General features: G+C 35.9%; 1 protein-coding gene and 1 long non-coding RNA gene across 3 annotated transcripts; both read right to left on the bottom strand.

The window, feature by feature from the left end:
• Nucleotides 1–964: 964 nt before the first annotated feature.
• Nucleotides 965–8,504, bottom strand: LOC137741749 (cyclic nucleotide-gated ion channel 4). 2 transcript variants are annotated; one of them, XM_068481472.2, is made up of 7 exons: nucleotides 7,812–8,504; nucleotides 6,183–6,395; nucleotides 2,953–3,266; nucleotides 2,723–2,831; nucleotides 2,305–2,541; nucleotides 2,030–2,116; nucleotides 965–1,669 (listed from the first exon to the last, which is right to left on the bottom strand). In XM_068481472.2, exons 1-7 carry the CDS (start codon nucleotides 8,406–8,408, stop codon nucleotides 1,151–1,153), a joined length of 2,076 nt encoding a protein of 691 aa, XP_068337573.2. In that variant the 5' UTR covers nucleotides 8,409–8,504; the 3' UTR covers nucleotides 965–1,150. The 2 variants fall into 2 exon arrangements, with proteins under 2 accessions (XP_068337573.2, XP_088535629.1); XM_088679503.1 differs by lacking the exon at nucleotides 2,030–2,116 and having other exon boundaries at nucleotides 7,812–8,500.
• Nucleotides 8,505–23,449: 14,945 nt separating this feature from the next.
• LOC148693190 (uncharacterized) lies at nucleotides 23,450–25,774 on the bottom strand. Its single transcript, XR_015953557.1, has 2 exons — nucleotides 24,290–25,774; nucleotides 23,450–24,074 (listed from the first exon to the last, which is right to left on the bottom strand). It is a non-coding gene; the product is annotated as an uncharacterized LOC148693190 (long non-coding RNA).
• Between the last annotated feature and the right edge of the window lie 427 nt (nucleotides 25,775–26,201).

Raw genomic sequence — 26,201 nt, forward strand, 5'->3', positions numbered from 1 at the left:
CAACTTCGTATGGCATCGACCTTCAAACAATTTTACAAGAACTCAAACATATATGGCATCGGCTTTCATGAAATCAAACAGAAATGTTGTAATTTCGACTACAGAGAAAGAACCGTATCACCTCTTTTCCAGCGAAGTGAATAGCGGAAGAAGAATCCAGCATCAGCTGCGCAAGCGATACTGGCTCTCAATACCATATTAACACTCACAGTAGAGAATCAAGAAACAGAGAAATCAAGGATTTAGAGAAAACTTAAGAGAGAAGAAAGGAAGCTGAGAAGTATTTCACTAGAGAAAACAGTTATTACAATTGAACTTATCTCTCTACAAATGAGAGAGAAAGAGTATTTATACACTAATATTCAGATTAGGTAGCTTAGGACATAAGCCACAGTTTATGTGGCAATACTGCTGATGTGGCATATCTGATGTGGACAATACTAATTATGATGTACATATCCAATACATTAGGCCTTGTTTGGTGCAAATTCTACAATTCTTAAGGAAAATTTAATGCCGACGTCAAAATTTTAGATTTTGGATAAGTTTACATTAATTTGTCTTTGATGAAGGTAGAAGAATGATTAATCATGAAGGAAAGTTATCGCTTCTAATCGTACCATTTTGTGGGGAATTAGAAGGAATAACTTTCCCTCACAATGACTAATCCATCTTCCACCTTTAAGCTTGAACATAATTTAAAAGTTGACATTCATTTCTTCTTACATATATCGAATCTAGTGAATTGAAACCAATTCTACACGTACGCCAAATGAGAGGCCTTAATGTTTAAGCGAGAGGCAGTACTAATTAACTATTAAGTGTGCATGCTAGTGGATAACTAGAACTAATGATGCCTACACCTGGTCTGGAGTGACAGCTAGAGACTGAAGAATGTTGTTTATGTGGTGTTATGTATCCATTTGGTTAAAGAAAATATATATGCTAATAGAGATTTTAGATGTCTAAATAAAAGCAATCATTTATATTTCACTAGTATTACTGCAACTTACATTCTCATAATTCTACTTAATTATTACCCAAGAAACCACTAATATCATTTCTTCCCCTTGTTCTATTTATACAAAATCGAGACATTAAAATGTAACCAAAGTTCACAACGCACACAGCCTTTGACTGATCTCTATAATCAATCAAAAAAGTCATCTTGATCATTTGGCTTTGGAGACGTCAACAAGGCCGTATACAATCTGAGCCTGTCCTCTCCCAGTGAAGAACACCTTGATAGAGGTCTCCTAGGCCTTATAAACGACAACGAAGTCAGCGTTAACCGGTGCTTGTACCTCCTCCAAGCCAACTGAATTGCCACAGCAGCCCAAGTCCTCCAACCGGGTGAGTAGTACCGTGCACTTCTCTTAACCTTTTCGTTCACAAATGTGTACCGAAAATGTTGAGTCACGTATTTGACATCCTCAGCTTCAAGGCTAAATGCCTCTGTGGTTTCAAGAGTGACTAATGTGGAGGAAGATGGTGGTAATCTTTCTATAAAGGGCCTTCTGAGACACCATGACAAAAGCTCATCGCCGCTGAAGTTGCCAGGGCCTAACATGCAGCAACTTTTCACACCATCTCTGAGAACTTGGCTGCTTTGAAGGTGACCCCTTACTACAAACAGCATTCTTTGAACTGGATCTCCTTCTCTAGTTATCTGTATGAAGCTCATAAAGGTCACTGTTAAAATTTGAATTGCAGAAAGAAAACGCAGGACTAGCAATTTTATTCTATGTACTATTGCTACCATATTTTACTTGAAGTTATCATTTAATAAGCATGTAATAGAGTAAAACTAGAATCGAACGTCTGTTGCTGTGAGTGTGGCCTAAGTTGCACATAAAACTATAAGGTCCACAAGTATTGTCACAGCTCTTTTTAATCAACAATTAGCGTCCATGGGATTTGAACTCAGAACCTGCTCAAACAGAGTGAAGACTGAGTTTTGCTAGATAAATAGTCATATGCCACGGGCACTGTTATAGCTAAAGAATAGGCATATCGATCGGTAACTCACTGTTTCTCCTTTTGGGAATATAAGAGACTTCACACGGTCACAAATATTCTCAAGAACCAGATCATCCATATGTTGGAACAATGGCACCTGAAACAAGTTTCAATAACTAAGGAATTAGCTAGATGGTGTTCATATTAAAAAATTATCTACTCTGTACCTCTCTAGTAATGTTTGTAATTTGTACTTAGAGCTGCCCAACTTTAGTTATTTTGAAGGCTGGCCCTAACCATTATTTGACTAAAGTGAATAGATTAGAAGTGTGTATAGAAACATACCTGTCTTACTAAGTCCAAGCATAGATGATATTTGATGTCCCTCCTGAGGCCCTCAGGGAGGTTTCTGATCATCTCACATTCATCTACGCCACGCATGGCGGCCCATCTCTGGCGCTCGTAGTTTCGCACTCGCTGTCTAAACCCCTGAGGTAAATGCCTCTTCCTCATCCACCACTCTATGTTTCTCATCTTCAATTGCATTGCTTGTTTCTTAGATGTTGTCGCATGCAAAAACACCTGTACGCACGTACAGTACTCAAAAGAAAGAGAATTAACCATGAATTCCTCTTGAACGTCTTGAATTTTCTTATGTAAGACAGTTTGACATATTATGTTATCAGAATATAAATAAAGACTCTTGACTAAACGATATCATGTCAAAATGTGTGGTCCTAAAAATCTTGACCAAGTTATTTACCTTTATGTTTCCTATCAACATGGTGACCAAAAGCAGCCCACTAGTTAGAACAATGATGTTGAAAACAACCTCTAACCACTCAGTTGAGCTTTCCAAGTTTCCGAAGGTGCTGCACATAATTCAATCATTTAACACTTAACACAAAGACCGAAGGTAATCAAAGCTAAAACAATATAACAATATAAAATAATTAAGAAGGGGTGGGAAAAAGAGGTGAAAATGAATAGTACCTGAGAGTCATTAGGCCCCAAAAGATGGGAAAAAGTATTTTTTCCAATCGGCTATCGTTTGTAACAAGCTGAACAGTCCATGAATAAGCTCCATAATCGTAATGATCGGCATTGTCTAAGCACGTCGACCGTGCTTTTCTGTTCTCCGCCCAGGCAAGTCTCGCTGCGTCTCTCAGAGTGTTTGTTGCTCCGTAGTAAATAGGGTCTTTGCAAGCTAGTATTCTGAGGCCACATCCACTTGATTCTCTGCATTGCTCTTTCAGGCATTTCTCTGCCCTTTGGATTCCTAACAAGTACCAACATGCTCCTGCAGCCTGCAAATTAACATCAGATCATAGACAGAGAAAAATAATTAAACATATTTACATCAAGTCTCCCGAGTCGCAAATTAGCAACTTAATTCTCTAAACCCAAAACCCTAAATAATAAGATGGTTGACACGATAAAAACTTTTATTATTTGGATAATATGATGGGTTATAGGCAAGAAAAAAAATCGGTTTGGATGTGAAAAGTTGAATTTTCTGTAAAAAGAAGTTATACATGTTTCTAATTTGGTATTACACGGGAAACAACATCAGCACAGAAAATAATTAGAGAATCTAAAGATTTCTTAGTCTGTTTGTTAAAAAAATAAAATAAAAAATTCTTAATCACGTACGTATCTTTTGTCTCTTCATAACACTCCTTTTGGACCAAAAACAAAATAAAAAAACAATTATATTATAAGCGAAAACAAAAGGGTGTAAAATCACATAATATGATGGGTAAATTACAATATACCATCTCATGTTTAGATGAAATTACAATCTTATACAACATTTTTAAAATATTTCAATTTCATACATTAATTAACATTTTATTATAAGATCCGACATCCGTTAGTCAAATCGTTAATTTAATCATTGAGTAATGATGTGGTAAATAAAAAACCTATATTTTTGCTGATGTGTTGGTTAAATTTGTTTACATAAATTAAAAAGGGAAGTGTTATAGGACAATTCTCATTAAAAAAATAAACTAAAAATAAAATGGGCCCACCCCTAGAATCCTACTCTAACTTTCCATTTCGTCCTTCCCCATCTCCTCCCTCACAGCCACCGCTGATAAACACCATCCTCACCCTCCTATCATCGGTGACCACCTCTCTCTCTCTCATCGGTTTGAGCAAGCAACCCACAGTCTCCTCGGTTTCATTGCATCTACATCTGCCGTCGTCGAGCACCGTCTTGTACACCGTCCCCAGACTCCCTTTCCCCAACATCTCCACCCGGTCCCTCTGTTCGCCTACACCCTCTGATCGTCTCCCTGCTCCCGCTCCTCTTCTTCCTGCTCTCGCTCCCCGCTATCAAGCTAGAGCCGTCGCGATCTCTCGCGCAGTATTGGGCAACGAAGAACCTAGCAGACATCACCTCCTTCGCGGCTTCGTCTCCTTCATCGATGTTTTCAGTTCATCTCCTGCAACCTCTTTGCGTCTATCGTTTGCATCGCCTCATCATCTTCAATCTCTCTCAGAGCTAGCTATTATTCCCAAATCAATTGAAAGTTGAAACCCTAAAATCCCGAATTGGCCCCAAATTCCTGTTGGGATTCTCAGACGAGTTCTATTTGCAGGAATCATCCAGGGTTCAAACATGGTACGATCCATTATTTTTGTTTACTGGAATTTGGGATTGGTTATGCTTCAACTCCATAGCGAAGAGGCAGAGAGTTTGTGGGGACGCGGAAGTTACGGGGATTTCTTAGATGAAGTGTGATTGAAAAGGCATGATGGGCACTTGGCATTAAGTTCTTTTTTCTTTTTTAAATTTATTTATTCTCTTTTTTAAATTAATTTATTTGAATTTTTATCTTTATGAACAGACACGTAATCAGTTAACGGTTAACTTAACAGAATTTTTAAAGAAGGTATAAAATTGAAATGAAATGTTAAAAAATGTATGAAATTAAAAGGTTTCAAAAATATTATACAAGGTTGCAATTACCATCAAACTTGAGAGGGTAAAATGTAATTTGCCCTAATATGTTTGTGGTTATGTGATTATAAGATCATAAATAATTATCGATGTGAAGTATGAGTGGGGAAGGATTTGGATCCTCTCCTGAGCCCAAGGAGATGATCTTCTTGATCAAGACATGTGGAACGTTGGATTTTTATCCAAATGTTACAAATAGAAGGATCCCTTTAAAGTTATAATAATTATAGTTGTTGAATAAAAGTTCAATGGCCCACATGTATTGGTTAGGAGGATCCTCTCCTTAGGCTCAAGAAAGGATCTAAATCCAAGTGGGGAAAACCATTTTAGTGTATCGTAAACACGATTCAATACATTAAATATTATGATACAATTAATTGAATATTTTTTTAATCAAATTTTCAATCAATCATATTATAATATTTAGTACATCAGATCGTGTTTCTGGTATACTAAAAAAATATATTATGAATGGGTGACACAATGCTTAAAAAGAAGGTACAATTGTTTGCCCTCATTCTCGGCAATGAGAGCGCTTTTCCAAATCACATGTATGACGATTGGGGCAAGCTTCTTGTTTTCGATTCTCGATTAATCATTTAATCATTCATGCCATGGGTAAAATTATGTTAATCTTCTTGGTCTCTTCCTTCTCTTTATTGTCGGGTTGAAGTGGACGTCACAACAATCACCACCGGGTGAAAACCCTAGACGTAAGAATTTTAAATGACCTGCATGGCATCAAGATTCCAACACCTTTTTACATGAAAAGAATATGTTATGATTTCTATTGTCGGATATTTTGGGCGCCACCTTATCTTTTTTTATCAATTTTTTTTTTTTTGTCACCCTGCTGTATAATTGGTCACAGTTATCAAATTACTAATTGTATTTATTTATTTATCTATTTAATATTAATAATAATATTATTATTATTATTGTTCGTTTATGAAATTTTCATTATGGCATGTTTCATTTTTTAACATAAAGCATTATGTCATTGTCACACTTAAAAAAATTTAGAGGATAACACGTAGTGCTTTTCTATTTTGATATGTTATATTGACAAACTGTTAGTATTATGATATCCACGCATTAGTTTACCTAATTAACAATCTAACAATATAACATATCAAAATCATATAACACTAACATCTTAAATCATCTTAAGAAAGGAAATTAGTTGCACTCTTCCTATATAAAAACAAACAATCAAGTTGAGGGCTTGAAGGATTTGTGGAAGATGTATACTTACATGGGCAGCGACAAAATATGCAATCAAGTTGAGGGCTATCCCCCACCAAACAGTTCCAAAAATGTAGCCAGAGAGATTTTGCATCCGACGCAGGAGGCAGACAGAATGATAGATCTTTGGGAGATATTGGAAGAAAAACATCAAGAACACTGTCATCACAACGGTCACCGATCCTCTCTCCAACAGTGAAGGAATTACCACCCATAATATTATCTGAAATACATATTCGCAAATAATTCTTAATTTGCTAGCTAAATATTTTGTTTCAATATACAAAACCTCTCTTTTTCGTAACAGCAGCATGAAAAATTAGGTTCACAGAAAATGTTTTATCAGTACGTACTGAAAAATGAACATATTCATGTTGATTTGTTACATAAATAATTTCTAATACAAGTGAAATTCTACACTAATCTACACAGAAGGAGAGGAGGGGGAGTTTGAATCTACAACGTAGTGGCTTGACAAGAAAAACCCTAATCACTAAGGCAATCCACCACTTGCTTCCAACAAATTGAGAATTCATGTTTAGTTAGACTCAAAACATTTGTCAACATCAATGATCTTTTGGATAAACATTATATGCACAAGTATTACACCCGGACTATTACTTTTACATGATGCTATTATATTGTTTCTTAATTAGGCATATTCTTGAATTAATGTCTCTCAAAATATTACTTCAAACTTTAGTGGCAAACATCATTCCCTTACACCTTAAAATAGTGCAATGTATATATAGTAAGTGCTCCAACCACTTAATTGACAAAAGAAAAAAAAATTATAATAAACCTACTTATTAGAGGAAGAAATTTCTTATCTTCTCATTATATATTATAAATAAATGATTAAACGCCACAAGCATGCCTTTAAAAAAAATATCATCAAAACAAAGACCCTAAATTCCTTAACCAAAACAAATGCTTTAGCCAATACTTTTCCCACAACACCCTCGCCCACCAAATCTTACTCACAAGAAAACTAAAGGAGGGTGTAATTGCACCACAAATTTGGGTTATAAATAAAAAGAAAAACGTATTGGTGTCCAAAAATATATTCTGCAAAAAAAGAAAAGAAAACCCGTTTTATGCTTTTATGTTGTCTGTGCTCTATACCCTTTTCTGGAACGAAGAGAGATGACAGTATGACATAGCTAACTCACATGTTACAGCCTTTCCTCACTGCAAAATACGTGTGCATTTTTGCTGTATTGCATAAAAACAAGTAATTGGCATGCATCTGTCACCTTCTTATTTCTCAATGCCACCTTTCTACATCAAACCTTAAACAAACGGACCAAATATCTTTGATAATGACAAATATATTATATATAGAGAGAAACCACGGCAACTATCACAACAAAGATAGCAAAAAGCAAAGATATTTAATGACGATGAGTAGTAAACGATTACCTTTAAAAATCCACCTCAAAATTAGTACTATTGATATTTAGACATGCTAAATTCCCAGACACTTAAAACTCACTCACGCTTAAGCTCACACACACATTGTCATAGAGATAAGTTTTAACGTTATGTGTGGGACCATCTATATTCGAAGATGCTAAGTATCTATGTCAGTTTTGTGTGTTTTAACAGCATCTAACCAAAATTAATTCATGAATCTTACCTGGGGTATGGGCAGAATAACAAAGAGGTCAAACAAAAACCCCTTCTTTGACTTCAAGTACTTGAGAGCCACAGACCTTGGACTAGTGTCGCGCAGCCCATTGGCTCCTCCACCATCCCCACCAACCATGGCGGTGAAGGAGTAGCGCTTGGCCATCTTCAGCTGCAACCACATGTTCCACACGTGCAGAACGTCCGTCATGCAGCGGAGCACCGTCACCGTGATGGCAAGCCACCCGTCTACAAACAGGCACATACAGCTCTGGCTAATGGACAAAGCATAGAAGAAGAGAGGGTCTATGATGAGCCCCGATGCACACACAAGAAGGAAAATCCTGTTCCATTCTTGAACCCATTTCGCCCTCGGGTCGAGAACTTGGCCTAGCGACCAACCGGGCCTCCTCCGCCGCTGCAACAAACACATGTTGTACAAGCAGTTGTTCTCAAAATTTCCTCCATGAGATGTACTGCTTCCATCACTTTTTTCGTCGTCTTCTCGTACCTCGTGGTCTTCGTGAACTTCGGATTCGGATTCTTCGTCGGAGATATAGTGCTGCATGCGTGAAGAAGTCTGAGAAATTTCGTGCTCACTAGGCATGGTGGTGATTAGTGGGATGGGTGGGAATTAAGTTTATGCGTTTTGATGAGCATCTTTGCTAGCTTTGAAAGGATATATGTATTTGCCTAAAGGACAGCAATAATTGGAGAGGGCGGAACCAGTGAATTAGGCAGAGGGAAGAGGGTGATGACAAATTTTATTTTGAAATTACCAGATTGCCCTCCAGTTAAAATCCACTCTGGATCTTTTCTGAGTTGTACAGGGCGATGTATACTTGTTTGACAGGTCACCAATTACTCTATTCATATAAAAATATTATTTTACCATCTATTATTACCATTATATCTACACGAAATTATCATTAATGTTGCTTTGCAAAATTCGGATTGAGGCAGAATGATTTTATTTATTTACTTTGTTTTAAGCATCCAAATGAGTACAATATTTGCTCCATTTGTTTAAGGCATACAAGCACAAGTTGAAGGGCAAAACTATCACAAGTACATTCTCACTACAAAGGAATAATGGTGTAATCCAAACGACTTTTTTTTTTTTCAATAGAAAATAAACATTGCTAAAACTTGGTTCTTCTTTAGGAGAAAAAGAAGAAGAATTTTCCGCGATTTATTAATTATAATACATTAATACAATTATCTTCAACCGTTGGATCCAATAAATTTGCCTTATATTATCTGCGGGTGCATCACAGATGGTGCACAGTGCGCTACATAGAATGAACTCCAGCCACATTTTAGGTCTTACTTACACATGGTGGTCGTCCCTTGGCCGATATGTTAAAACTAGAAGAAATAGAATGGGATATATCAAATATTTTAGGAGATCCTAATATAAGAGGTCTTACAAAGTTTCATTTATATACACAATATAATAGAAATCAATTAGTAAAAGATTCAGCACGTGATGATGAAAGTGAGCTATATCACACAATCTGGCATTTCATTGGAGCTGGCCTTAGTCTCTCTGGTAACGTGAAATGTGAAAAAGAAGAAAAATATGGGAGTATATAAACAAGGTTGCATGTAAGTATCACTCCATAAAAAACTAAGAGCGACTACATTAATGAGATATTTAATGATCAAGAATGAGTATAAGAAGAAAGCAAATCATTCCAATTCATGATTTTCCTCCATTAAAAAAAAATGTGGATCGGACATTAAAATTAGTAATTCAATACCCTCAGTACAAGGAATGAGTTAAACTAAGTTAAATTAGTTGATTTGATTCTCGTACCTAATTTTGACTCTCCTTATCCTTACATTCTGATTACACATAAATTAACATGATAATTTAATAATAATAAAAAGAGTCTAGTCACAATATGATTAAACAATTTTGGTGCATCAATAATTTGGATGAGCCCATTTTTGTGATAGGAATTGAAATACTCAAGAAGGGGTCACATGGACGAATTTAGCACATTATCCTGTCCAAAAGGAAATGCAACATGTTTTAGGAATTTTGGCGTGCCTTGAGTGCATGCATGGTTTCTCAATTGTAGTCCACCGATAATTATTAAATATGTGTCATGTAAACTATTATTTAGGATTGAAAGTTTTACAAAACTTCGAGATATTTCCATTGTCTTCCCCATTATTTTGAATGACTCCACAATTGCCAAAATTTCGAACACAGCATGTGATAAATGCATGCAATGGTCCAAATATTATGCGTATATGTCTTATTTCGTAGAGTGGAAATTATATAAATAAATAAATAAAGAGTAAAGTTACGCTTATTATATATATGTACAATTATTTGTATCATCTATTTAATAGAAGTAGAATCTACCAATACATGTGATTTCTCATCTCTATTAGAAAGATTGTGCAAATAATGGTATAAGGGTAATGTTAGAGACACCAAAATTCTAAACTAAATTTTATAAAACAAATGATGCAGATGTTAATAATTAGATTATTACTTAAGTATTGATTAACGTATTTATTTTAGATTGATGACATATAATTTGGTTTGTAAATTTAGTTTAAAATTTTAATCTCTCTATCATTATTTATAGTATAAATATAAGATAAGAGTAGCATTTAAACAAAAAAAAAAAAAAAAAAGGTTGATTCAACTGTTGTTCAATCAAGACTTGATATGAAAGAAAAAAAAAATTCTTCCAATATAATTACATTTTTGTGATCTAATAATCAACCTCTAATAATCAACTGGCAGCTGTCTATATAATTACAACGTTCCTATATAACGCTCAAAAATTCCAGAGGTGAAGTGAGGTAAGATTCTTTAGCATGTTTTTCCGTGATATGATTACAGCTACTAAGCTTGATTAGACTACACTCGAAGTCTCGAAAGCTGATACACCCACTCCTCTCTTGTCATAGATCACTTGTCCATCGGTATTTGGTTCTCCACAGAATAGAAGTCTCTCGGTTGGCGTGGTTTCACGAAATATATTTTCCTTTATTGAGAGGATGTAAAGAAAAGAAAAGAATCATTTCCGGAACCTTTCAACTAATTATTTTCATTAAATAATTTGAATTTTTAAAATTTGATTTAATTACGAAAATTATTATAATTTTTAGAGTGAATCTCTGTTTATAACCGTTGAATCAAATTTCAAGAGGTTGGATTGTTTGATGAAGAGGATTAGATAGAAAGGATCCGAATATGAAAAAATTTACATCGACTTACACCAGAAGTTTACCAAGAGAAACGTTTTACCTCCTTTATAATTGGTTATATAATGAAATCTTAGTTTCCTTTCGTTATATATACGTGTATGGTGAAAGGAATAATATTTCGAACCATAAGGATTTGACAGTGAAAGACTGGATACTGAAATAAAATTTATACGCAACTTGTAATTGCCATAAGCCACAAGAACTACTTTTGTTTGGTTTATAATAACTGCGTGAGTGATCTTGATCTTGGATGGACCCCCATAGGAAAATATCCACGATGTCGTAACAGTGTCTGTAACACTGTAAAGGGTAGTTTGGGAAATGAAAATAGACGGAGAGCTAATTAAGCTAGGTTAGAGGTGGGGGAAACAAAAGAAGAAGGGTGGGGGCAAAGAGTAGTGTGAGGGTGAAGGGAAGGAAAGGGACTGGGGAGAGAGGGACGTGGCAACGATTACATAAAAGTTCGAAGAAGCTAGGTTCCATGCAGCTTCGTCTCTTTGTTTGTTTCCTCATCAATTGTCATCAATTATATTCTATCGCTATCTGTCAAAATATATGTACTGTATAACGTTACTAATACCTACTTGGACAATCGATACATTTCGAAATTCTGAACCCATATATCGATCTAATCTAAGTACGTAACTTTTTTGTTTTTTTTCTTTTCTTTCGGTGGCTGTATATTTCTCTGGATCTTTTGCATAGCCGAGATCTCCCCGGCCGGCACTCTATTTGTCTCTGTGCATGATGATAACTGAGAATTAGGAAACGCAGTCCTGATCTCTGCATGCATGGAATAGTTAATTGTCATGTGACTACTATAGTTTTCTGTTGTCTTGTCCACTAATTTTACGGTTTAGTGGTATTCCTATTTATTTATAAGTAAAAGGTCTTAAATTCGGTTATTGTCAAAGGTAAACTCATTCAAACTAAAAATATGACTTTAGCCCTTGAAAATCAAGTTTCTTTACATAAAACCCGACATAGTCTTTTTACCTGAATAAAACCTAGTGACTAGACTCCACATAAGCAAATTCATTAATTGGGTTTGAATTCACACATTTTGCTTTTTTTCGGATGACTAGAATACCCCTAATTACAATTTTAACTTTTTGTTTTGTTGATAAAATTACAATTTTAACTTTAATTGTGCAGGATTAATGATTCTAAAAAATAAATTAATGTTTATATTTATTGCATAGTATAACAAATTAGAGATTGATGCTTCTGTCAAAAATAAATAAATAAATAAATAAAAGAAACAATTATGCTATACTTTTCTTAAGACTCGTTATTGTTTATCACTTACCAAATGAAAATATGAAAGGACACTACAAAAATATTTTATATAAACATATAGGTAAATTATTTAAACATATGTATTATAATAAAATTTGCTCAGTTTATGTAATAATACATGCAAAGTATCTAAAGGAATGCTATTTGATTCAAAATTAATTTGCTTATATTTTAAATCACAATATAGGTAAAATATGTGCACAAATGTATTAGTAATAAAATGTGTCATCCACAAAATAAAGGAATGTAATGTGATTAAAAATAGTGTAGCCACTACTTTTTGTTTATTGAATTTTAATTTACCTTTTTTTTTTTTTTTTTTTTTTGTTTACCAAAATAATGTATCTACAACATAATATTTACAAATATAATGTATCTACTACTTTATGAATTTTAATTTATGACACACCCCGAATCTAAAAGTGGAGCGTGCTGGCCATCACGTGAGGGTGACGTAGCCAAGTGCACAGTGCGGAAGCAAAGGAGTGAAAATATAAGAAAAATAAAGTCAACAAAATAATTTACAATAAAAAGATCAGCGAGTGATAGTGACAAACATAGAAGGAAAAATGCAAAGTAGAAGTTCAAGTTTCCTAGGTGCAATCCAGAATAAACAAGCACTACACAAGTGATAACTAGAAAGTCCTACATGGAGGGTGCTCTGTCAGAAATGCCCCAATGCCTCTTTCGTCACCCATGTTCTAGCTACCTAAAACCTGGAGGGGCGCAAAACAGAAAACGTGAGTGGGCAAAAACAAAATTTTCCAAACCATTTCAATAACAAGTAATAACCCCTCTCTGTAAAACCCGTATACTTTCCAGAAAATATTATACGTACTTGTATATCAAATCATGCTAAAATGATAAAGCTCAAATATGCCATGCCAGAATATCCAATCAAACAGTATAAGTATTAAGCAGGTGAGATAAAACAAATCATAATATGCCAATGATATCATTACGTCAGCCGGAGTCACCTAAAGTGATCTGTACGGCTGAAACTATAGCTCCTCAACCACTATCCTGCACACGAGTCGGAGCCACCTATAGTGGTCTGTACGATAGGCTGGGTGTAAATAAATACGCTCAGTGCTACGATCATGTGAAGGCTGTGCGATGTATCACAAGTCACCTACGAGTCGGAACCACCTATAGTGGTTTGTACAACAGGCTGACACCTGTCTTGGATCCAAGGTGAGTGTACGGTGCGGGAGGTGAACAATCACATGAAGGCTAGGCCCTACTCTGGTGGAGCACAATCACCGAGGTGCAGGACTATAAGCTATAACTCAATCACATCAACACCACATCTATCACTAACAACATACTCACCTGACTTACCTGAGCATCTGCGGCACCAAAGCATACATATATGCAACTACTAATGCATAAATAAATATGCAAACACTATGCATGGCATTTAAAAACATATAAACATTTAATTTCATTTTCTGGAAAAATTCTCAAGTATATAGGTATATACGGAAAACCAAAAGCCCAATCCCTGATATGTAGAAGGGTCGTAAGCCCCGAGCCTCGTGTGGCTACGCTCGTCCTCTGGATAGTCCTCACCTATTTGCGAAACAACTATAAAACCGTCAATTTAACGCACATAACCAACCTTAGGTAATAACTTCTCATACATTGCTCAATTAGGGTGTTTGAATATACCAACGTGCTCTACTCAACCTCACAAACATCCCCATATTTTTAAAATAATTTTCTGACCTCCCAAGCGCCGCCACGCACTGGCCAAGGCACGGCCAAACGCGCCGATCATGCGTGGGCACGTGTCTGGCACACGTGTGGAACCCTAACGATGTTAGGGAATATTTTGTTAAAACCCTAACAGACGTTAACGGCCGTTACCTGATGCTGTTAGAATATTCTGTTAACTCTGACGGAATATTCTCCTCCTTCTCCGGTGAGCCTCGCCAGTCGCCGCCATCTGCAACTCGAATTTCGCTGGAAACTGGGAAAATTTTCAAACTTCAATATCTTCTTCATTTCTCAACCAAAATCCATGAAATTTGTACCAAAATGAAGCTTACAACGAGTTGAACAAAACCTTACCACTTTGGGGACCCAAAACCAACGGAATCTCGCTGGAAAAACTCACGATATTCCGCCCAAACCTGTAACTCCCTGAAACTAGGCTTCCCGACGTCCAAAACACTTCAAAATTGTTCCCCCAAGCTACGTGAAGACGTCCTAAAACTTCCTAGAACCTTAAAAACTTCTAAAAACCTCACAATCATGTGTGCATGAACAGTGCACCAAATTAGGGTTCCATGGTTCTCGGGTTTTCGAAGGTCTCACGTCCTAAAAAGGGTATGGATAAGCTCCTGAGCTCACAAGGAACACAAAAGTATACTCCTCGACGTCGATCCGTGCATGGAAAGTTGGTTTCGAAGTGCATCCATACACTTGCAAAGGAAAGGGAAGAAAATGGAAGAAAATTCAAGAGAGAGAGAAGAGAGAGAGGGTCCACGAGTGTGAGTGTGTGTGGATGAGGTCCAGATGGCAGCCCACAAACAAAAACAATTCAAACAACACCCTATAACGCTAAATAACGTCCAAGGGCAAAATCATCATTTCACACTAACGGTACAAAAATCGGGACGGGCTGTCACAATTTACCTATTGTTTTTTTTTTTTAACAAAATAATGTATCTATAATATACCTATTGTTTGATTCAAAATAATGTACCTATAATATACCTATTGTTTATGAATTTTAATTTACCTATTGTTTATGAATTTTAATTTACCTATTGTTTGATTCGAAATAATGTATCTACAATAATGTAGTTTTGATGCACAATATTAAAATAATTATGTTGCACATATGTTTATACAACAATCAAAATGTGTCTAGCATATACAACAATACATAAAAAAATAATTTACCTGCAAGTTAGAGAAACGTTAGACGATTCAAAATATATTATATAATTTTTTTAATTATTAGAATAAATTAATTTACCTCCCGATTAATACGGATATAATTAATGCAAACTATACCACAAACAATGGTAAATTTGTGGTATGATATGAAAACAATCAATGCAAGACAACAGTTTATATTATTTTACTTTTATGCTACTTTTAATTTGGCATAAATTTAGGGATTTGGAAAATGAAAGAGAAAGTATTAGTGGCATGAGTGTAAATAAATTGTACTAGTAGGTCAATAGTGCTATGATGTGGTTGCAAATTTTAAATTTGGGTTTTTATTGGAGGTTTAAAGATAAATGGGTTTTTATTTAGAAATCATGAGTTGTATGGGCCAAAACCTAAAGCACCCAAATTCAAACCATTTACGGCTTAACAGAGGCTAAAGTTCTCTCATGTCTTGCCATTTAGTATTATGGTCTAGTGAATTTATGTTCACTTGTAAGGGAGAGGTCCTAAGTTCGATTATCTCCAAGGGTGAAGTTCAGATTGTTTATGGCTAGTCCATTGTAACGCTTAGTCCACTCTCCACTCTCTAATGTAGATAATATTGAATTATTAAAAAAGAAAGATTTCCCTACCTTAATTATAACCACAAGTTAAGCCCTAAGATTAACATAAGTGCTGAGAAGCGGGAGAAAAATGGGGTTGGGTTTTAAAATATAATTTAGTTAGATTATGAGTTTCATTATATTGTCTCAATGAAAATGAAATGACAAGACTAATTATCAATCTTGCCACTTAGTATTATGGTATAGTGGTATTATTCTTCACTTGTAAGTGAGAGGTCTTAGGTTCAATGTTTGCCAAAGACGAATTTGAACCACATTATTGCTAACTCATTATGAGGTTAAGCCTACCCCCACATCTGAGTGTAGATAATATCGATTGTTAAAAAAAAAAAATATATTAATTTTAGATCTAAAGCTATTTTATTTAATTTTTTATTAATTTCAGCAACACAACTTGTTTGTGATAAATCTTGGAAAGTAGATTGACAGTTTTTAATGAGTTTCAAAAACATTTTTTTCGGAAAAAATAATGTATAGAGTTAACTTTTGCACGGTAAATTGGTTTTTTTTTTATTTTTTTTTTAGTACAACAATAAATCTTATACTAAGGGGAGAGAGTTTAGCTAAGTCACACAATGGGTAACCTAATTTGGTATCGAATTTGCCATCTACCATATTCGAACATAAGAACTCTCACTTACAAGTGAAGAGGAATACCACCAGATTGTACTACTGAGTAACGAGTAAATTGGTAGTTAGATTCATAACTTAAATGAAATGTTAAGGGCTTATGAGCTAGAATATGCCAACATTTTACCTCTTAAAACGTCTCACGTGCAAGTCACGTGACTTAAATTGAGAAAAATATGGATAGAGCAGCTTCAAATCTTTTAATAAGATAATAAAATTGACAATTTTTAATAAGTTTAAAGACTTAATTTCCACGACCGTAATAATTTAAAGAACAAATCAATAATTTACTCTCTACCCTTGATGATTATTTTAAGTAAATAATCAATAATTTTTTTGTTGTAGCACACGTAAGCATTCAATACTTTGCATGTCTTTTTTTTTTTTTTTCCCTTGAAATTATAAATTTTGTTAAATTAGATGGTAGATTAGTTTTCGATGGAGTTCAAACCTACGCTGTCATATAAAAACTCAACACATTTCTATCATTGTAGTAAAGAACCACTTGCCAGCACTTTGCATGTTAGGTGTCAGGGATATTTGGCGTTTAGTGCAACACGGATGAGCCCCACTGCCGCCGGGTTAAGGTTGCGAGTTCGTACAAAGGCTATTTTCTTTGTCCTCTAGTAAAATGAAACTGTCCCATAATTACTTTTTGGCTTTTTATTATTGCATCACTTTTTTTATGATATCTTCTACGGATGAGATCTATATATATTAGTGGCTCCATCTTTACTGAGTGAAGATACAGATAATAATATAAATATATGATAAATATAACATTATTTTTTTTATTTTTCAAATTTGTTTATTATACTATTAGTATAAATTTCTGATAACTTTATTGTATTTGTTATTTTAGGAAAAAAAAAAAAAAAAGGAAGTGGCATACTTTAAATGGAGCTGCAGAGAAGAAAAACCTTGTAGTAAACATTGAAAATTTCACATCAGCAGAGCATAATATGTGTTATGTAGATACATGTAACGTAACATGAGCACATTAGTATCATGTGACAATATTTGCCACGTCGAAAAATACCATTTCTTTGTTTTTCTTTAAGAATTGTTTCAATTAGTCTCTCTATATATGCATGAAAAGTGAATAAAATTGATATTTCTCTTCACTTGTAATTGAGATCTCAAATTTAGATCACATGTATAACAAAAAGGGTTTACTGTTTGTACGAAGTTGAATACCTTACTATGACTGATTTATTATGTGAATTAAGTTACACTCCTCTATTGGAGTAGGAATATCGTTATATGTATTTAAAAAAATTGTGAGTACCATAGCACACATCAATTTAAAGTGAGGTCCATTAATTTGTGTGTGCATATATTTAGGTAGATAGTTAATCAATCTCTTCACTATAGAGTGTAGAACGTTTTCCCTATACAGTCAATTATTGTTGTACAAAATATGAGATGGTGGGCATAAGCATGCATGTGAATGTGTTGTAGGTATATGATTAACAATTCGACCGTACCCCTTGGATCATACTCAGGTTCTGTTGGGTATTGCCCCTTTTTTTATTATATATATATATATATATATGTATATTTTTTTTTTATCAAAACTTATTTCACTTTAAAGTTAAATAATAAAAAAATATTTAGTAAAAATAAAATATCCTACTTATTTTAAAAGCATGGACATCCAGATAATTGCTTTTAAAAACATGTAGGTGTTGCAGCTTATTTTATCTGATAAGGGTAAAGGGGTCGGCGGCAAGGAGAAGAGAGATTGAGAGAGATGTGTTTGTAGAATTGTAGGAGAATGTGTGTGATATCCCTAAAGCTGGTTCGGTATGGGATACCGAACCGAAAACGGCATATCAAGTCCCAAACTGACTATTTTCGGGACGAAAATATGGCGACCAATCCCAAGCCAAAATTTGGGTATTCCCGAAATATTTTCGGTATTTCGGAATTTTTTGAAACCGAACCTGCATTAAAACCCCAATTTAAAATCAGAGACAGTGAGTGAATCAGTGAAGATTGAAGGTGTAGAGAGAGATAGAGTGAAGAGTTAGTCAAACCTTCGTCTTCCTCCTGACCCAAGCCCCAATTTGAAACCCTAAGCCCTCCCCAATTTGAAACCCTAACCTTAATTGGAAACCCCACACACACAGATAATTGCTGGAGAGGATCGGAGGTGGGGATGAAGCAGTGAGATGTGGTGGTGGTTGAAGTAGAGAGAGTTTGTCGGAGTCAGATGGTGAGAGGATGATGGGTGGGTGACCTTTGAGCTTTGAATTCGGGAGGAGAGACAGAAAGAGTCTATGACTTTGGCGAATGAATAGACGGGAGAGAGTGAGATGGGAGAGACTTTGTCTAAAGAGTCTGAGTCTTTAGATAGCACCTATGTGCTTTTTTGCACACTTCACTTATTTTAATATTATATAATAGGCCATTATAGATATGTTTGCAGTTTGCTTGATAGAAATATTGACAGCACACAACATATCATGTGCTTTTCTACACACTTTGCTTATTTTAATAATATATCATAGATATTAAAGTTCGGTTCGGGGACATGGGTTTTCTGCACACATCATGTGCTTAAGTGCTTTTCTGCACCATTATAGATATTTATTAAAGTTCGGTTTGGGATATGGATACCAAATGGTGTTAAGATGTGAGACCGAATCCCATACCGAATAAGTCGGGATCGATTCGGTTTCGATACTAAAATTTTTGGGATTTTCGGTTCAGGTTTTTTTGGGTTTGGTTTCGGTTCGGTTTTGGATTTTTGGTATTTTTTTTTTCCACCCCTAGTTATCCATCCTACATAGTGCCTTTATTTATAGTAGTAAAGGAGAGAAGAAATTCCTTCATACCCAATGAATACAAGTTGTAACAGGAAATGATAACTATAATATAATCTAATCTAGGATTTACTCAATCACATATAAACTAGGAAAGTTTACAACACTCACCCTTGAGTGTGTAAATACTCAAGGTAGATTTAGCATCATGCAAAAGTTGAGGAAGTCGACTCGTCGGCACTGATTCTAAGGAACAACGCTTATTCTCAATAAGGTAGGAACTTGCATAAGTAAGTGAGTCTCACTAAAAACCCTAAGGCTATGGCAAAACCCTGAGTAGGGACAAAATCCATAGTCTAAGGAAAAATGTGTGAGAAATGCAAAAGTCAAAAGAAATGTCTAAGGGATATCATTAGGGATATTACCAGCCCAAGATGGGTGCCTCGTTAAAACCTAGTTAGGTAGCAAAAACGCAGTGGGAAAAATGCTCGTAATCATAGGGAAAAAGAGTATATTAAGATCACGCAAGTATTCTTCAGGATACTCTCCCTGAGTTTGACATAATTCCAAAGAAAAATAGCAATGTTACAACTCAGAAAGTTTACGCATACCAATTCCATGAACAAGCTTCTGAAATGTTGTCTTCGACAATGATTTGGTGAAGAGGTTGGCCATATTGTCTTGTGAATGGATTTGCGTGACTTCAATCTTCTGATGCTCTTGTTGTTGATGTGAAAAGAAGAATTTCAGTGCAATGTGCTTGGTATTGTCTCTTTTGATATAACCCTTATTGAGATGTTCGATGTATGCTGCGTTGTCTTCAAAGATCGTTGTCGGGACATCAACGGTGGGGTAAAAGATCGCAAGAGCTTTGAATATGGCTCACAACTGCTCTCAACCAAAAACATTCTCGAGTTGCTTCATGTAAGGTGAGAATTTTAGCATGGTTATACGAAGTGGCAACTAAGGTTTGTTTAGTTGACCTCCAAGAGATTTCGGTGCCTCCAATGGTAAAGGTATAACCCGTTTGAGAACACGCCTTGTGCAGATCAGAAAAATATCCTGCATCGGCATAACCAACAAGGGGAGAATCGACTCAAGAAGTAGGGGGTGCTGCATCACTCGAGGATCCGTATAGATAAAACAAACCCAAATTCGTAGTACCCTTAAGGTAACGGAAGATGTTTTTCACTCCAGTCCAATGTCAAAAGATTAACAACGAAGGAAATGTCGGGTCTAGTGCATTGAGCTAAGTACAATAAAGTGCCTATCGTACTTAGATAAGGAACTTCAAGCCCCAAAATCTCTTCATCATCCACCTTCGGACGTAAGGGATCTCATTTTGCATCTAGTGATTGAACAACCATAAGAGTACTCGAAGGCTTTGCTTTGTCCTCATTAAAGCGGCGCAACACCTTTTGGGTATAGTTCGATTGCTGTACTGGGATTCCATCCAAATGGTGCTCTATCTCAAGACTGAGACAGTATCGAGTCTTTCTTAGATCTTTCATCTCAAATTTCGACTTCAAGTGCTCGGCAGTTCTCGCGAGCTCTTCAGGAGTTTCGATAAGGTTCATGTCATTGACATATACTGCAATAATTGTAAATCCGGAACGTGACTTCTTAATGAACACACAAGGGCATAGTTCGTTGTTCAAATATCCCTAACTAGTTAAATACTTAATCAGACGGTTATACCACATTCTTCTGGATTATTTCAAACCATAAAGTGAACGTCCCAGCCGAATTGAGAGCGTGTTCCAGGGTGAGAAATATTTGAACCAGTCAATGTAAGTCCTGCTGGAACTTTCATATAAATTTCGTATCAAGATCCCCATAGAGATACGCAATTACTACGTACATGCACTGCATACTCAGTTTTTTGGAAACTACCAAATTGATAAGGTAGTGAAAAGTAATCACATCCATAATTGGTGAATAAGTTTCGTCATAGTTAATCCTGGGGCGTTGTGAGAAACCTTGTGCAACAAGACGAGCTTTGTAACGCATAATTTCGTTTTTCTCATTACACTTTCGAATGAAAACCCACTTGTAGTCAATGAGCTTCACATGTGGAAAAGTAGAAGCTATAGATCCAAACACCTTACAATTCGCAAACGAATTGAATTTGACTTAGATTGCTTATTTCCAGTTTGACCAATAAGTTCTATGTCGACAATCATCAACAGAACGCAGTTCAATGTCATCACTCAACATGATCTCAGTAGTTACTGCAAATGCTATTGCATTTTCGATGATCATCTAATTTCTACGCCACACATCATCTAAGCTAGCATAATAGACCGAAATCTCACAATTCTCAAGAAGAGGATTCGTCTCTTCAAGGACGCTTCCATAATCTAGAATTTCCTCATGCGATGGATATAATGAGTAAGCGATAGTCGGATTTATGTAGGCTCTTCAGGACCTTGTGTCATGGATTTCCTCTTTTGGGGATGTGAATCCTTTAAACTAAGATGCCTGCCATGCTTTTGTATAGAGGCAGATGATTAACTAGCCGCTAATGTACGTGGATCACCAAGATTGGTATCCCGGGCCTCCATGAGGGAAGTTTGTTGTACATTTGGTACATCCATCTTTGCAGGCGTTTTCAAAGCTGGAATATGTGATCTTGACACTCACCTTAGATCGGTAAAAGCATCTAGCATGCTCTGAGCTATGTTCTGGAGATCTAATATGTGCTGCACTTCAGTTTCAGACTGAGCGGTGCGGGGATCTAAATGAGACAAAGTGAGGGTCGTCCATGATAATTCACGTCGTTCTTCAGGAACGTTAACGTTCTTATCTCCCTCTAATGATAGGAAGATTGTCTCATAGAAGTGACAATACGCGAAATGAGTGGTAAACAGATCGCCTGTCAAAGGTTCTAAGTAACGAATAATCGAAGAAGAATCATATTCGACATAAATTCTCATCATTCGATGAAGCCTTATTTTTATACGTAAGAGCGGTGAGATCGGAACATAGACAGCACAACCAAAACACGCAGATGTGATATGTCGGGTTCGTATTCGGTAACCAACTGAAGGGCACTAAATGGTTATGTTGCAATAGGCCTCAGGCGGACCAACTTTGTTGCGTGCAATATTGCATGGCCCCAAGCAGCGATCGAGAGCTTGATACGTGTGACCAACGATCGAGCAATCATTTGTAAGTGCTTAATGAGCCAGCCTATTTTGGGTGTGAATATAAGGTATGAGATATTCAACTTCAACCCCAATTGACATGCAATAGTCATCAAAAGTTTTAGATGTGAATTTTCCAGCATTATCCAATCGAATATATTTGATCGGATAATCAGGGTGATGAGCCCTGAGCTTGATAACCTGAGCCAACGGTTTGGAGAATGCAACATTCTTTGTGGGCAACAATCACACGTGTGACCAACATGCGGAAGCGTCAACCAAAACCATAAAGTATCTAAATGGTTCGTATGGAGGGTGAATCGATCCATAAATTTCCCCCTGAATCTGTTTTAGAAAAATGGGAGGATTCAAACGAATCTTGTCATAAGAAGGCTTAGTAATAAGCTTTCCCATAAAACATGTTTGACATGTAATTCCTTGGATCGAACCTAAACTTCGGGTTAGTGGATGTCCGTGTGATGATTTGAGGATACGGTGCATCACTGTTTGTCTAGGATGTCCTAAATGATCATGCCAAAGTGTAATTTCGCGCACAGTCCCAGTATTAGGGATGGCCACATAGTGGCATTTTATAGCGCGTATGGTCATAGTATATAGACCACTCAGGATACGCTCCATCTTTTCTAGAATACGTTTCTGGCCATATTCGTAGGAGGTTATGCACAAAATTTCAACTTCGTTTTCTACGTGGGTTTTAGTGTGGTAATTGTTATCTCTAATGTCCTTGAAACTCAATAACGTTCTTCCGGAATGTGGAGAATAGAGTGCCTCAGCAATGGTTAAGATTGTACCATTGGACAACGTTATACGTGCCTTACCGTATCCTTCTATCAAGTTGGATGGGCCTAAGAAGGTTGTCAGAGGTGCATTCTTAGGTATGAAGTTAGTGAAATAGATGCGTTCATTCAAAATGTTGTGTGTGGTTGCACTATCAGCTAGATAACTAACTTCCCTACTAGTCATACCTAGAATGAAAAATTAATTTGAGCCGGTCACATGCATAAAAGATTCTAAAAACAAATATCAATTCAAAATAATTTCATTTATTCAAGGATGGTAATTAATTAAAACTTAATATCCAAAACAAATCACCAACAAATAATCTAAACATAAAGGAAAAATGTTCCAAACTCAACCAAAAAACAAAGGAGGGTTCGGCCACTAGGTGGAATTTGGCCCCATTGTGTAATTTTAACTAAAAAAATAGTTTATGTCTAAGATTCTAATCTTCCATAGGGGTGGTATCCTCTTGAAAGTCAGAAACCTCCATCTTTATAGTCTCCTGTTCGTCCACTTGCACGAAGTTTGATTCGAACTTCTTACGACAAGAATGATATTTAGCTATAACCTTCCAGGGAGCTCACGGGACCAATGGTCATTTGAACCACAACGATAACACATATTTGCATGCATGGTTTCAGGTGCTTTGCCTTTATTCTTGAAGTTCGGGGCCTTTGGAGCAAGGTTTGAGCGCTTCTGGGCTTTGTTTCCCCCTTAAATGGGCCTTAACCTTGTTGACTTTCGCATGATGGCTTCTAGCCACCTTTACCACGCCTTTTTTGGTGTTTTGGGTGTTGGTTTGTGCTATAATGTGCTTTAGGCACATTAGTCGCCCCAGTACGTCGAGCTTATGATTCTTCATCAACAGCTGGTTTTGTTTTTCAGCGAGAAGTAAAATAGAGATCAAATTCAAGAACTTAGTGAACTTTTGAGCTCTATATTGTTGCTGCATGACAATATTAGTAGCATAGAAAGTTGAATAGGTATTCTCTAGGAGATCCTCTTCAATCAAAGTTTTGTTACAAAACTTGAGAAGTGATCAGATTCAATAAACTTCATAATTATATTCATTCACACACTTACAGTCTTGGAAGCGTAAATGCTGCTAGTCATGTCTTGCTTCAGGCAAGAATATGTCCTTTTGGTGATCAAAACGATCAGTTAAAGCGACCCATAGTGCACATGGATTTTCCTCAGCAAGGTACTTGGCTTGTAAGGTATCATGAATATGTCTTCGGATGAAGATCATAGCAGTGGCTTTCTCAGCTTCACCAACGGGATTGTCCGTCTCTTCTTTAACAGCGGGACACAAGTTCTTTGTAGTAAGGTGAAGCTTCATGATGCGAGAATTATACGCACACAAATTAAACCCTCTTTTTGTCAATTTGTAGTATAAGTGTAAGTAGGGATCGTTCTGGACCGGGGATTAGGAGGGATTGCAAATCTCTTGGAAACTGACTCAAAAACTTAAAAACACAGTTTAAAACACTAAACTAGACTCAAAGAATACAAAATTAAAGTTTAAAACACTAAGACAAACCAAAAACTCAAAATGCTTTAAAAACACAAACTAAATTGAATTCTAACTAAAATGAACATTAAAGTAAAGGGGGATTTAAGTTTATACGAAATTAAATTAAATGAACAAATTAAAACAGAATGTAAATATGAAATTGATGAAATAGAATGGATGAATGCTAGCTAAGGGGGTCATCTCCACATATGTTACACTTGCATAATAAAAAGATTTCCAATTACATTTCAATAAATTATGAATCTCATCACCCCGGGTTAATTAGGTCCGCTTAAATTAACCGTCAAGTTTTCCTTAAGTTAATGAATTGGATGGGTTAGCGCAACGCAATTCACAACATTCTCCAAAAGTCCTTTACGTGAACAGCACAATAAAGATACAATCAAAGATCATTAAGCATTATGAAAACTATAAGTGTTGACGAGGCATTCGTTACTATGATGAGCATGAAACTCGTGCCAAGAATTCATTTAACGCGATTGTTTATAAGCAACCTCCACTACTTGTGAATATAAGTTCATAACGATTAGGTGAAAATCACTTATATTCTAGCGTCATATTCATGCATGAAAATTAAGCGCGCATTCTTAATAAACATACATAAATAAGTTATCAATCAAACGGTTAAACAAATTGAATCAACAACTTATGAAATGCAATTAGAAGTAATCAAATCAAAATGCAAGCATAAACATATATTTCGAATCACCCCCTAGCTAAGGGGGGGTTTAGTTCCTCATACAAAACAAAGAGAATTAAAATTAAACATTGAAATCAAAGAAACGCCTAAACATTCCAACAACTCAAACTTGAATTGTATGAACGTTTAGGCTCTCTTCTCTTCCTCTTTATTGTAGCATAAGGTCTAGGGATAATTGGTTTGGGGGATGGAAGTGTGGAATGGAAGAGGAGTGGTGGAGAAGTGGAAGGGGAATGGAAAAATGGTGTTTGGATTATAAGGGGAGAGATGGGAAGCTCACGGCTAGGGAAGGGAGAATGTGTTTGTAATGTGTTGTGTATGAAATGAGATGTTCATGAATGAATGAATGCAAGGGTATTTATAGGAGTAGTGGAGGGAACATATGGCTATGTCATTTGTAGGTGAAGTAGGTGGATGTTGTAGGTGAAGTAGGTGGATGTTGTAGGTGAAGTGGATGTTGTAGGTGAAGTAGGTGGATGTTGTAGGTGAAGTGGGTGGATGTTGTAGGTGAAGTGGGTGGATGTTGTAGGTGAAGTAGGTGGATGTTGTAGGTGAAGTAGGTGGATGTTATGTTAAGTGATAAGTGATAAGTGATATGATATGTGGTTATGATATGATAAGTGGTTAAGTGGTGATGATAAGTGATAAGTGATTAAGTGATATGATATGTGGTGATGATAAGTGATAAGTGCATGTGGGTTAACTAATGAAGGAAATGCATGTTCAATGACAATGTGTTAGAATGGATGTGTGTTATGCAT

This window comes from Pyrus communis, chromosome 11, assembly GCF_041283825.1.
Source record: "Pyrus communis isolate YQ-2024b chromosome 11, ASM4128382v1, whole genome shotgun sequence".
In the NCBI taxonomy this organism is placed as follows: Eukaryota; Viridiplantae; Streptophyta; class Magnoliopsida; order Rosales; family Rosaceae; genus Pyrus; species Pyrus communis.